The sequence below is a fragment of the Daucus carota genome, chromosome 2, assembly GCF_001625215.2.
Source record: "Daucus carota subsp. sativus chromosome 2, DH1 v3.0, whole genome shotgun sequence".
Classification (NCBI taxonomy): domain Eukaryota; kingdom Viridiplantae; phylum Streptophyta; class Magnoliopsida; order Apiales; family Apiaceae; genus Daucus; species Daucus carota.
Window position 1 is genome coordinate 53,475,085 of NC_030382.2, and position 13,973 is coordinate 53,489,057.

General features: G+C 35.4%; 2 protein-coding genes across 3 annotated transcripts; one reads left to right on the plus strand and one right to left on the minus strand.

Annotated features, from left to right (window-relative positions):
• Positions 1 to 228: 228 nt before the first annotated feature.
• On the minus strand, positions 229 to 7,587 carry LOC108209185 (uncharacterized). Of its 2 annotated transcripts, none has more exons than XM_017379968.2 (11): positions 7,200 to 7,587; positions 6,306 to 6,349; positions 6,001 to 6,118; positions 5,799 to 5,925; positions 5,229 to 5,422; positions 4,334 to 4,699; positions 3,394 to 3,676; positions 3,026 to 3,311; positions 2,264 to 2,416; positions 1,350 to 1,808; positions 229 to 747 (listed from the first exon to the last, which is right to left on the minus strand). In XM_017379968.2, exons 1-11 carry the CDS (start codon positions 7,381 to 7,383, stop codon positions 463 to 465), a joined length of 2,499 nt encoding a protein of 832 aa, XP_017235457.1. In that variant the 5' UTR covers positions 7,384 to 7,587; the 3' UTR covers positions 229 to 462. The 2 variants fall into 2 exon arrangements, with proteins under 2 accessions (XP_017235457.1, XP_017235456.1); XM_017379967.2 differs by having other exon boundaries at positions 1,350 to 1,811; positions 7,200 to 7,581.
• A 1,113-nt stretch (positions 7,588 to 8,700) lies between these two features.
• On the plus strand, positions 8,701 to 10,691 carry LOC108208246 (carbohydrate-binding X8 domain-containing protein). The gene is made up of 4 exons (XM_017378766.2): positions 8,701 to 8,859; positions 9,237 to 9,800; positions 10,025 to 10,067; positions 10,153 to 10,691. Exons 1-4 carry the CDS (start codon positions 8,799 to 8,801, stop codon positions 10,373 to 10,375), a joined length of 891 nt encoding a protein of 296 aa, XP_017234255.1. The 5' UTR covers positions 8,701 to 8,798; the 3' UTR covers positions 10,376 to 10,691.
• Positions 10,692 to 13,973: the final 3,282 nt, after the last annotated feature.

Genomic DNA, 13,973 nt, shown 5'->3' on the forward strand with positions numbered 1-13,973 from the left:
TAGCACTGTGATCATATTGAATTTAGGGAGTCGAGCTAAAGATTATATGTTAATAGATAAAAAGACGGGGTAGGGGTGTATTAGTTTCAATCAGCCAGCTTGCTTATACGCTTAGTTTATGGCATGTTTAACTGACTAAATAAAGATCAAACTTGCACCGATGCTGTTGTAGGACATGATATCAGACTATATGAAACCCAGGATAATAAGATCAGAAAGGAGACGAGCTAACAAAAACATTAAGTTATATGTTAACTAACTCAAAAATTAGCAAACACTCACGGTCGTACCTACGTTACATTTAACAGACAGAAAAGTACTTAAAATACAACCTCTAAAGGCACAGGGCAGCAGCAAATCACTTCTCTCCAAGACATTGATATATTATTCAACCAACAGAAATGCTTAATAGGCCACTTTCACACTCGATACAAGACCCTGAGAAATCAGAAGGTGACCAGGTTAGTAGCCGTTTTGCCAAATTTGCTGAGACTGCTTTGGTTGGCCTTGAGATCCACTAAGAGCCCCATCTCTAGGGTTTTGTGGCTGATGTTCCAATGGTACACCAGTCTGAGAATGGTAAAAATTTGGGTAGCCAAGATTTCCGTAATTTTGTGAAGGCTGTTGACCTTGCCGATAACCACCAGGCTGCTGATTCTGCCCCTGAAAGCTGTAATATGTACTAGCTGGAACGGCTGACATTGTTCTTGAACCAGGCCCATGAAGCCACATACCCGGGTTATCATTCTAAAGAATTTAAGAGAAAAGGGGGTGTCAGACATATAAACACATCTTTTGAATAAACGAACTATCATATGCATCAAGTAAATCAAGGGTAATGTAGCTGTATCTGATGGACATCCACATACAATGGATGTAAAATCCTCTCTTGCTTATTTTCCGGTGTTCTATCCATCAGTTTTTGTTGAAAGGTGCCCCTAGCACATAACAGATCTTTTCGAGGAGAGGGGTTTTGGGCAAAAAATTTAGAATTGGTATCCCCAAAAGTGGTCAGAAAGTCTGGAAATTTTTAGTGCATGCTCCAACAGCCAACTACCTTTTATACAGGTCTATAAATCGTGCCACATATGTTCAATATAAGGTGTATCCATCAAAACATATTAAATGACTATAAGGAAGATCTCAATAGAAAAACAGAAACAGATGTCAACGTTTATGCCAAAACAAATATTATTCAATGGCATTTTAATCTTCCCAGAGCTATAAGTTAATTAATTCTCTCAAATCTGCACTATTATCTAACACATTAATACTTTTTAACAACGAATGAAACAATCATTAAAGACATCAATACAATGTAGCGGTATACAAAGTGCATACTAGCATACCTGTTGAAGGGATATCAAATGATTGCTATCCTTGTACTGAGAACTCAGGATGTCATCGTATCCCATGGTTGATCCTGCTGGGGAGGCAGCCGTTGGGTTCATAGCATAGTTTGCTGGAATGGCTGTTGAACTCCCAAAGGCACCATAACCAGAAGGAACAGCAGCAGACTGAGGCAAGTTGCTGACTGATGCACTACTTTTATACTGAGGTAAAACAGCTGCCAGAGATTGGTGGTACGTGTTGTTACCAGCGAATGCTTGCTGGAAACCAGATGGCATATACGTATAACTCTGCGGCAAGAAAGGATAGCTTATCATATTGGCAAAAGGTCCCAAAGGAAGAGTAGGTTGGGAGTAAGGGTGCACAAGGTGTTGAGGTAGTGCAGGTCCTGTGGCAACGCTGGTTCCAGATGGGGTCTGTTGAGTAGACTGCACTGACTGAAAACCGGTCTTCAGAGCCTGCTGAGCAGGAATGTAAACCAACAGGAAGATTAGACAAAAACAATGAATCCCGAAATTATATTATTTTGTATTTGATTTTGGTAAGGAGCAGAATTCAATGATTTTATTTTTGCTGGCAGAGTAATATATGCACTGTTTGATGATAAATCATGGAATTTTAAAAATTCCTAGACCATTGGTGCAGCTATATAGTATCTAAAAAGTTCATAGGATTCTAATGTAATAACTATAGACAAAAGAGTACTCTATACATATCTATATATAGTAATACGAGTAGGAGTAAACTAAAGAGTGATAAAAACAAAGTTCAAATAGGAAAGAGGGGTCCTTGCAGGAAGAAGTAGGTGAACACTCGAGATCCAATTTCTCGTAAATGATAGTACATGAACCAGAACTTATCAAAATATGAATATATCAGGAAAACAAAGTTTAAGCAAAGTTGAAACACACACCTCTGCAACAGAGATCGATGAGCCACTAATGGACGATACAGTGTTGCCATACTTATTTGGCACCGATTGTGACATAGGGAAAGGCGAGTATGGTAGTTCAGACTCTCTTGCAGGATGAACATTTGCTGCCAACAGAGTATTTGGTAACGAAGCCTGCCATTTCCAATAAATGAGGTAAAAACTAAAATAAGACAACTCATAACTTATCTAGTAAGAGAGAGATGTAAATATTTAAACAAACAGTATTACAACAAAAATACAAAATATAACCCACACATACATGATTCTCATAAAAAGCACTAGAATCAGGTGTATACAACACTTTATAAGAAACAAAACTGGTCTTATCTTTTCTGACTCCCAACTCCTAAGCAACACTTTGTCTAATTATTAGATCAATTGCAACTAATGTAGCTATGTAGTATTCTATATAACATTCGTTCCTTAAAAAGATTTTTCAGAGGACGATTACAAGCGAAGTTATTAGCATATTTTTTTGAACCAACTTTGTAAGTAATTTAATAAAATGGTACAGGAACAGATTCTAGTATATATCATTGATATAAAGTTTCTGAATTCCGGTCTATCTAAATATCAATGCATGCTGAATTTTCTACCTAAAAATGCTCCCATATTTGCGGATTCCAAATTTATCTATAAGACCTTTGATATGTTATTTCTTTAAACATGCTTGATCTCAGCATTTACGAGATGAAAATGGATGTCATAACAAAAATGCAAGCAGAAATATCAAATATTTACCATTGAGCTTGAGAATGGTAGATTTTGCATCTGTGCACTTGTCTGAGAATAATTATACGAGGCATTCATGCCGTTCAACTGTTGCGCACTTTCAAAAGTATAACCAGTTGACGATGAGGGAAAGGCATACTGATTCCCATGTGCCACTTCAGAGTGTTCCTGCTTCAGCAATTCTTCTTGTGGAGCAGATGGCGAATCATAACCTGCAGCATCTCCGCTAGTTCTATGAACTAAATTTGCATCTGCGGCGGCTCTAATAGACTCATCTCCATAATATTCAGAATTTCTGCACAGAAAAGCTCGTTTAGGGAGACATCATATAAAAATTATGACATAAATGAACAACTATTCATGAAGATAGTAAACACCTAGTATCTGAGTGCCCAGTTGCTGGAGCATCTGTCTCTAAATGTGTCTCTTCAATGTTACCTCTAGAGGACCTAGATGCAAAAGGGTCAGAATAGCCTGTAAGAGCAGATCCAAAGCTACCAAAACTCAAGTGTGAGCAGTCGGCACTCTGTACTTGCAGGTGATCTGGAATTACAACAGAAGGGGTGTCTTCCTCATATGCTGCCTCATGATCTTCCTCATGTATACTTAGTTGATGCATGTTTGCAGTCTCAGCTGCCACTGAGGTTTTGGCATCTTCCACTGTAAATAAGTCACACGAACGATTTCTATTAGACTATATAATTGAACAAGCAAGCAGCGAGTAACCCATGGAAATAAAAACTAATACACAGCGGAAGTGAAACTATTATCACAGAACTGAACAGCCATTTGATTTCATCTAATATTGCAACTCGTTCACCCACAAGTTATGTATCTATATATTCGATGCATCTAATTTTTTATAATCATAACATATAACGTCACACTGAAAACATCATATAAAATGGAAGCATATATCATCTAAAGTCTTCTATGTCCGCAATGTTAGTTCTTAATTACTATGGACACCAATAATACTATTTACAGATGATGAACTTAATAATCGAAATGCAGGGTGTTCAGGTATACACACAAGTTATCAATCTGAACAGTGTGAAAAAGAAATAGATTTATTTGGTCGATTAACCAAACAGATATGGGAGTGGAGGAATCCAGAAAACCCCAAACATCTATTTTTAACTGCAAATTTAATATACAACCTAGCAGTTGCAGATTGCAACCCACAAGAATGATTAATAACAAATACTTTCATCAGAGAAAGTTTTTATAGCAAAATCTAGAGTTCATAAGCCAAATTAGAAGAATATACAAAGACACAAGTAAAATATTGCAGGGGATAAGGGGAAAAGTGCACACCTTCCTCACTCTGGAAAGCATGGTGATTTGACTGGTAGGAGTCAATCTTTTCATACATGTTATCAACTAGAGTTGCATCTCCAGGGTTATCCACCTGCAGGTTCCCACTGGACATAGTAGCAGATCCAACATAGTCAGGATTTTCAACCGAACTATCCTCTTCTGTCTCAACCTCATCAGGCTCGGAATGAATTTGCAGATTAATCTTATTTGAAAGCATGTTGGATTGATCTGGATGCGGCTGGGAATCTGTGTGAGACTCCAACCCCAGTGTCAGACTTGCTTGGGTTGGTTCAATTAATGGCCATTCATCAGGCGCAGCCCCTGGCTCCACATATAAATCTGGAACCTTAGAGCCTTGATCCCCTGAAGATGATAAAAAATATATAATATGGTAAATAGAGGTGGCTGATGTAGGAGATAAAGCAGAAACAGAGATGCATGGGATAATAATAAAGATAGACTTCAGTGGAATGAGTGCAGAGAATTCACCTACCTTATGGATGGATAAGAACCAAGGTAATTCAATTGTGTGCAGAATAAACACTAGCACTAAGCTGTCCCAGTCGCGGAAGGGAGAAAACATAACGCAACCCATAAAAAGAGAGAAACATTCGCAACTCAATTGTTTAATAAGCTGTGATAACAATGATGCATTGCATCTATATGTGAAGGAGAACCCTAGAGACTAATCCTAAGAGTAAGGAAACTATTTAAATCATTATTTGCTTCCTACTACCAATCAAGAAACAACTTTTAACACCCTACTACCACAACATACAATATTCATAACAATCCGATTAATATAATGTGACCAAAAATTGTAGCAAATTATAACATCAACTGAAACAAAAATTAATCTTCTAGTTTCCAGCTCCATATCATTGATGCTTACCACTATAATGAGATGATGTCGGTGTGCTGGAAACCTTGCTCTGTGGCTTGCCCATCTTAACAATGTCAGCCATCGATTTTTGTCCATGAGCCCCCACCCAAGCAGGTTGATATCCAGTAGAAGGTTGTGAAGCTGATAGATTACCATCAGCTCTGCTTAGTGTTGATGCTTTCTTTTCATCAGCCACAAAATCACTAGAGAAAAGATGCAACTTATTATCAATAAAAAGGCAAGAACTCCTGCTGAGGGTATAGCATAACATGAAATATGACATGATCACCAGTAATCTAGTTCATATGGCATAAAAGTCTAATATTGTCTGTAAATTGGTGTAGCCATATATTAGTTTTGAGAGTTTGTGAGATAAAATTCATAATTAGTACTCTTTATGTAAGTTACAGCTAAGTAATATATCACCGAATAGATGATGCATTCAGGAAAAAAAATGCACCGCTGGAACTCTTGAAAGAAATATCAGGTCATAGTCTCAGGTCCACACATGACACATTTACTACTCTTGACAAACAGACAGATATCAGGTCATGGTCTCAGGTTTACACATATACTAACCTGGGAGCTGGAGGATGCTGAAATGTGCGATGTGCTGAACCTCCCGGTGCTGTGGATGAAGAACTTGTGTAGGGGTTTGTTCCATTTTCCTTTCTGTATGCAACTTTTCCATGCGGGGGACCAGAGTCTGGTCATGAAATTAATAAAGTTTCAAGTTTGAAGAAATAAATTAACTGCAAATCAATGATATTAGCATACATACCAGAAGAACTAAATTGAGTTGAGCCACCACGTCCAACATAGCGATCCGTACCACTTCTGGCTCCACGATTAGAGGTGTTACTGCCACTACGAGACCTTGATTCTGCTGAATCCTTATTCTGAAAATAATTGGAATTCAAATAAGGATAAGCAGTTAGCAGTGTCACTTCATGAAATCATAAAGCTTAATGAAATCACAAAGCTTGCACAATATTTTGCCCAAACATAAAAAGCAGTGTCACTGACATGACATCTCCTAGATTTGACTTAAACAATTGATGCAAAAGAATATATATATTAGCATACCTCTTTTTTCTTATCTCGTTTGCTCTTCACCTCACGGAAAGGATCTAAAAAATCACAAAATAGGTATTAGAAACAAATTATGAAAGGAAACCAACATTGATTTCTAAGTGTGGCATGCAGCAGCATAAAACAACTATAATCAGTAAACTAATATCATATAAGACATAAACTAATCAAAAAAAAAAAAAGGAGAGCCGTGTCAAAAAAACATGATTGTAAACATGGTACAGATCTGTATGACAAAAGGTACAAGCTTGGATATATAGTTCATAAGCATAACAAGTAACATCTAACTCTAGCAACTTTACCTTTACTGAATGCTAATTATTAATGTTTTAAGAGGCGGGTTGGGTGAAAGTAAACACTCCCCGGCTTTGTGAAAATTGGACAACCAGGTATCTTTTTGATAAAATCAGGATTAGGCGGGAGAAGGGAGAGGGAGATAAAATCAGGTGGGAATAAACTCAACATTAGAAGATGTCAGAATCAATACAGCCTAACCCTAAAATACCTTCACCAGCTAGAGCTTTATTTAACACTATTCACATAATCTAACAACATTAATCAATTTAAACTAATATTATATCCAAAGTTATTCGAATAAAAACACCAGTCTTCTGATAATCTACAACTATATCAATATTAAAACAATACGCAACCCCTGTTAAACCCTAAAATCCCCTAAATCACTAAAACCCTCAATACACAATCACAACCCCATTAAAAAACCTAGAAACTCAATCAATCCAACCAAACAATCAAAAACACACAAAACCTACACACGCATGGACAAAACATAGATAAAGATTGAGAGAGAAAGAGAGAGAGATAGAGGCCGAAAGGGAAACAGAGACAGACAGAGATAGAGATAGATAGATATAGAGAGAGAGGGACCTTGAGAGAGAAGCCTATTAACCGCTTCATCTGGGTCCATATGAGAGTCCTTGAGAGTAGCGTAGATCTCCAATTCAGGCCGATTAACGATCTCCTTCAAGCTCTGCACAATCTTCCTCGCCGCCGGTGGGATTGATTGAACGCCGGCGCCGCCGCCATTGTTACTGCCTCTGTGACTACTCATACTCTCTCTCTACACTTCTCGTCGCTCTCTCTCTAGAATCAATCAATCGGATCTATCGCAAAGCAACTTCGCTATCGATTGATATGTTTATATAGATGTGTGTGTATGGAAGCTCTGCAATTACAATCCGCCGCGACGAGAATTAGATACAACCCTCTCTCTCTCCGTCTCGCTCTAGAAATTATTCTATATATAAATACGTGCGATTTATTAATATTTTTAATTTAATGCTATTTATGTTTGGAAATTGGAATAGTGGATAAGTTTTTCTTTTAATAAAAAAGTTAGGTCATACAAAAAGTGATACAATCAAGTCACGAGTTTTTTACAACTATAGCATTTAATGTCATTATATTCAAATGCTAATTCAAATTATAAACGTTTGTTGGTTTTGTATGAATATTATAATGATGAAATATCGAATAATATAAAAAATAATTATACATTTCACTATGCAATCAAAATCTGATGAGAAGTATAAAAAATCAAATGTGGCAATATAGGATGATAAATAAATTACAGAAAGTGTGAACGAAAAAGGAATGGGTAAATTGTGGTAACTTTGATTTCACTTTGGAATGTATGGCTAATGGGCGCAGTACCTCTAGGCTTTTGTGTAACGTGGTGACAAATAAACATGCGGATCACTTGGCCCAACTTACACATGGGCTGCCCACTCCATGCATTAATGACTCGAGCCCGCCAACAAAAAATAATCTGGTTTATCTCTATTGTCTTGGGTCGACTCTCTCAAAATATTCTTTGATGACTGATGATTGGTTGTTTTCAATTCATTTATAAGTATGAACAGCTTAAATGATTACTCATACTAATATATCCATAAATGTGAGAGATTCTGTGCGCAGATTACAGAAAAAAGTACAATCACAGAAGCATTCAGGTGTTGCTACAAAGAAAAACCAAGAGGATCAAAATCATTACTTTTTCAGAGATAGATTTAGTACCATGAAACAGTCAAAAGACAGGTTTAAAAGGGTAAAAGAAGATTCCAAATATCTGACAGCTGAGTTTGCATAACAAGTTAATTAATCAACATTAGCCTGAAAAAACAGGATTGAATCTTAAGCAGCTCACTCTCTTTTTCTTTCTCCTATTCACCCACATTTTTATTTTCTAGCTTTCTTTTGACACCTCTCTTGCTTGCACTCTCCAACAACACAATGCCTCACTTTATACAAAGTATTATGATATTCCCTTCCCCCACTCCTCATTCTTTGAGGGACAAGAAAACTCAAGATTCTTCACTAATACACATACACATCCTTGTATATTATATAAGTCTCTTCTTTAGTCTTTACATTCTTACATTGTTCTGACAATTGGAGTCTCAGCCTCGCATTTTTCTAGAAAAAGAGCAAGTTCAGATAAAGAGTTCGACGGTCAAGCAGGAGACGATGGGTACTAGAATTCTTCAGTGCTGCATGTTGTTTATCTTATGCCATTTTGTTGTTTCAGGTGAACCTCTCTTTCTTTGAAGTTTCAAATTCTAACATGTTCCTAGATAATAGCTGTTTGGTCATTTTAAACTTTGTTCAGCCCCTCTCAGAAAAAAGGCTTTTGATTAAGGCTTTATGATGCTATGGCATTTTAACTTGATTAAATTGAACACGCGTGTCTTCTTATATCATTTCTCAAATCTTCACAAAATTATCAATTTTGGATTTATGTCGGATTTTATCTACTGATAGTAGGATGATCTTTGTGAACTGAACATCGAAAAACTTGATATTACTTTGATTTCTAGCATGACATTGTGGCCGGGATATTTTTTATTCAGTCAGCTAAAATTGAACAGAAGGAATAATAGTGTTACCTATATATGCTTTCTTCAGATTCAAGCTTTGCAGAGAAACCTCATTCAGAAGCAATGTGGCAAAATAAAGTACTAGATAACCAGGAAAACAAACTGTTGTCTTCCTCAGAATTTGGTACACAGCTTGATACAATTCCAATCATCAATCCGACAACTCCCTCGACGACAACCCCCATAATAAATCCTCCATCACCAACCACTGCAACTCCTACATACAATCCCACTCGACCGCCACCTGCAACTCCTACATATAACCCCATGCCACCAGCTACCACAACTCCCACATACAACCCAATGCCACCAACAACCACAACTCCGACGCCAAGTGGTCCTACTTCGTCTGGAGGATCTTGGTGTATTGCAAGTCAAAGTGCTTCAGAAACTGCTCTACAGGTAGCTCTTGACTATGCATGCGGTTATGGAGGTACCGATTGTTCTGCAATACAACAAGGCGCGTCATGTTACAATCCAAACACCCTCCGTGACCATGCTTCGTATGCATTCAACAGCTACTATCAGAAGAATCCTGTTCCTACTAGCTGCGCATTTGGAGGAGCAGCACAACTTACCAATAAGGACCCAAGTAAGCTATCCATTATCCGATATCCAAATTAAACTTACACATAAATTAAGCTAAAAGAACAACTCTGATGACTCAATTTTAAATTATTATGCACTGGGGGTGAGCTACACAACAGAATTATCCTGCTCTCTAGTTTATAATAGTATCATATAAGACCTTAACTGAATTAGATTTATCACAGCTATTTTGTTGCTCATAGACTATCAAACATTTGGTCATTACAGGTTCTGGAAGTTGTCGCTTTGCAACGCCTAGGACCGCCCAAAGGTAGTTCAATAAATTTTTAAAGCATATCTTAAAATTTGGTGCCCGTAAAAAGCCTAATAAAAAGTATGCATGTTTATGACTGCAGCACAAGTCCACCAGCCAATCCTTCACCGATCAATCCATCACCAGTTACTCCTACTCCTCCTGCTCCCAGTACACCCACAGGATCTGGCTCTATGCCAAGCCCGACAATATTTGATGGATCAGAACCAACAGCTACTCCGAATTCAGGAGTTCCTCTGTCTCTTGACCTGATGCTGTTCTTCACAGCAACTAGTCTACTTTCCATAGCAACAAATCTTTTCTGATTCTAAGAAATCGTCTTCCACAGCAGAGTACAAGGTCTGACATGCACCACTACCAATGAGATCTCGAGCACTTTCCTTGCCATTAGACAGTCGTTGTAATTCATTTGTTAAGTAGGGAGTTCTATAACAGATTAGGAAAGCAGATAAAATGAAGCGTAGCACCATAAATGTAGTGGCGTCTTTATGGATAAACACTATGTAGATTAGTGGATACTTCGACAGGGTATTGTACTACTATATAATGTATACTTATACAGAGAATAATTTCCGGATTAGAGGTTTATATATAGTTACTACTACTTACTAGTTACTACAGAGTTTTTCTTTTGTTCTTGGCATCTGGCATAGGAAATTTCAGACAGCTGCTAGTTTAGTATATAAACAGCACACTCTATGGACAGCTGCATTGGACAGGTCACCTGTGTTGGTCTGAAAATGTGAGAATTGAGCTTTGGGCCTAGCACATCTCTTGGTTCATCCTGAAAATGTTGGTATGTAAACCCAAGAACTAAGAGCAACTCCAATGCAATGCTATACTTGGTTCTATTGCTATATTATAGCATCAAAAGTAAAAAAACTCAACTCCAAAGGGGTGCTATATTTGGATGCATCCATGCATAGATGCATCCTTGGTTCTATATTTGAAACCAAGGATGGATCCATCCATGTTGCCACATCCTTGGTTCTATATTTTATTTATAGAAGTTAGGTAAAAGTTAATGAGTTGGTTAAATTTGAAACTAGTTATGGAACTTAGCATTGGAGTGCAAGTTTTATTTTAGCACCAAAAAACATTTTTTGATGCTATATTATAGCAATAGCAATAGATATATAGCATCTAGCATTGGACTTGCTCTAATGCAATATTAGATGCAACTTTTTTCCTCTTATTTCATTGCAATTTTGGAATATAAATTTTGCCCACTTTAGCATCATTAATTCCGATTGGGATTGGGGCAGAAATTCAAAAAACGTTGGCCTCATTATCACAATTTGAAATATTAATGTCTCAAATGTTACAATCCTAAAAAAAAGTCCCTCACCTATTAACAATGCAGTGTTCGGCTAAAAGAACAAAAAATTATTTCGTATCACACAAAACAAATATTAAAAATTTTATAATTGACCAGGATGTGAAGATTTATTTTTAAATTAGAAATATTCTGGCTTAATATTTTCTTGAATATACAATCTCATGAAAATATATTAAAAAATAATTATTTCCTCCATGTCTGCTTAGTTTATTGTGAGAGAAGATATTATGTTTTAATGAAAATGAATATATGTTCTACTTGGGTAGGTGGAAGAGGTATAATTTCATAAAGTCAACTAAAAATTGATTGGAATATGATTTTATTTTAATTTTTATATTTAAATGAAATAAAATAAATTTTCAAACAAAAATAGTCTAATATTAAAATTAAATGAAATGAAACTTAAAGAACTAACATACATTTAGTTTTTGAAAATGACAATATATTAATTCCCAATAATATAGTTGGAAGTCTCATAACTCAACCGCAACATATATTTTGAAATTTATATATAAGACATAAATATAATTAATGTTTCTTAACAAAAAAAATAAAATAAAATTAATGTTTAGAAATCCAGAATAAAAGATAGGAAATGCAGAATCAGTTCACTGGATGGAGTAACAGTATTCAGACTTTCTTTTTGTTATTGTGTTTCCCAGATCTGCAATCAATCAATATACTTATATAAAGGAGAAGCGAGGGGCGTTTAGGTGGCGCCTCTCACATCGCTCCGTTCTATTTTTCTAATTTTCTGGAATTTTTGGATGAAAAATACTAAAAATTAGAACTACTTTTTTTAGTTTCGGATATATTAGAAGTAAGTTTCAGAATCTGATTTTGTTTCAGATTATTTATGGAATATAGTAGCTTGAAAATTTTAATTTGATTTTATTTCCATATAATCTGATTTTGTTTCAGATTAATTTGATTTTATTTCCATATAATCTGATTTTGTTTCAGATTATTTATGGAATATAGTAGCTTGAAAGTTTTAATTTGATTTTGTTTCTATATAAAGGAGGAGCGAGGGGCGTGTAGGTGGCGCCTCTCACATCGCTCCGTTTTATTTTTCTAATTTTCTGAAATTTTCAGATGAAAAATATCAAAATTTAGAACTGTCTTTTTTAGTTTCGGATATATTAGAAGCAAGTTTTATTTTTCTAATTTTCTGAAATTTTCAGATGAAAAATATCAAAATTTAGAACTGTCTTTTTTAGTTTCGGATATATTAGAAGCAAGTTTCAGAATCTGATTTTGTTTCAAATTATTTATGGAATATAGCAGCTTGAAAGTTTTAATCTGATTTTGTTTCAGATTATTTAATTATGGGAAAGAGTAGCACACAAGTCTCTCTGCACCTATAAATACCCTTATAGGTTGTAGGGTTTTGGATCATCTTAACACAACCTTCTCTCTCAGTATCACAACTCTAGCTCTCTCTGGTGATAGTTCTATTGCTCGATTTCTAACTCGGTGTTGCCGTTCCTCTGGTGAAGGCTGTTTATACAGTATTAAAAAAAATAAAAGTTGTTGTAAGCAAAGGTAGTTATAGACCGCTATGTGGGAGTCGACAAATCCAAACACGGTAGAAGAATATAGTCTTGACATGATATTGATGTATGATATCAATAAATTAACTATTAGTGATGTATGTTTGTTGGTTATTCTTTTATAAAATTTGTTTTGTTCATCGGACATGTTTGTTGTTAATTTTTATATGATTTACTTTGCACACAAGAAAATATTATTCATGCATTATCTGTTTGCTCCGTTCAAACAACTTTTAAGTGAAGACTGTTCATACAGTATTAAAATAAAGGTTGTTGCAAGTGAGGGTAGTTATAGACCGTTATCGCACGAATTTAAGTCAGATGTTTTTGTGCACAATCAATCAAAAAAATTGGAGGAAGGTGACAATGTAAGAACATAATTACTTTTCAAAAAAAAACACAAATAAAATTAAGATTTGTCGTGCTTTAAATTGTTAATTACGTGTAGAAATTTATTTTCATATTTTCAACATGAATTATAGTCTAATTTTGCAATTTTATATATTAGTATTGGCATTACATTAAGATTTTTATAATATAAAATTTATTTTATCCTAAAAATTTAATTTTTAATCATTAATATATTTTTTATATACAGCCACAAAATTATTGCATTCTACAAATATTAATATTAGATCGTTGATATAATTTTTATAGGCCGCCGCAACGCGCGGCTTCTCAACTAGTTTAAATAAAAAAACAAATAAATGCGAAACTCATTCTACTCCTGCATCCAGCTAATAAAGATGTGGGTGTCTCTGAATATAAAAGATTAAACTATTATCAAAAAAATAATAATTAAACTAGAAGCCTTACAAAAAAGAAAAAGAAACAAGATTAAACTAGGAGGGGTGTATTGGATTGGGATTTTAAAGCATTTTTTTGCATTCATGAAATCCGACGGTATTCGATTGGGATTGTTTGAAATCCATTAAAATCTTGAGGTATTCAATTGGGATTTTAAATTATGCTACAAAATCTGGTGGTATTCAATTGGGATTTTAAATTATG

Bases quoted from the DNA above. Each gene is read 5' to 3' on its own strand.
- LOC108209185 (XM_017379967.2), bottom strand. From the start codon at position 7,383: ATGAGTAGTCACAGAGGCAGTAACAATGGCGGCGGCGCCGGCGTTCAA. The intron at 5,423-5,798 runs GTTAGTATATGT...TCTTTTCTCTAG, and splicing joins CAGCATCCTCCAGCTCCCAG to TGATTTTGTGGCTGATGAAA. The intron at 2,417-3,025 runs GTAAATATTTGA...TGGAAATGGCAG, and splicing joins TACCATTCTCAAGCTCAATG to GCTTCGTTACCAAATACTCT.
- LOC108208246 (XM_017378766.2), top strand. From the start codon at position 8,799: ATGGGTACTAGAATTCTTCAGTGCTGCATGTTGTTTATCTTATGCCAT. The intron at 9,801-10,024 runs GTAAGCTATCCA...TGGTCATTACAG, and splicing joins ACTTACCAATAAGGACCCAA to GTTCTGGAAGTTGTCGCTTT. The intron at 10,068-10,152 runs GTAGTTCAATAA...TTATGACTGCAG, and splicing joins ACGCCTAGGACCGCCCAAAG to CACAAGTCCACCAGCCAATC.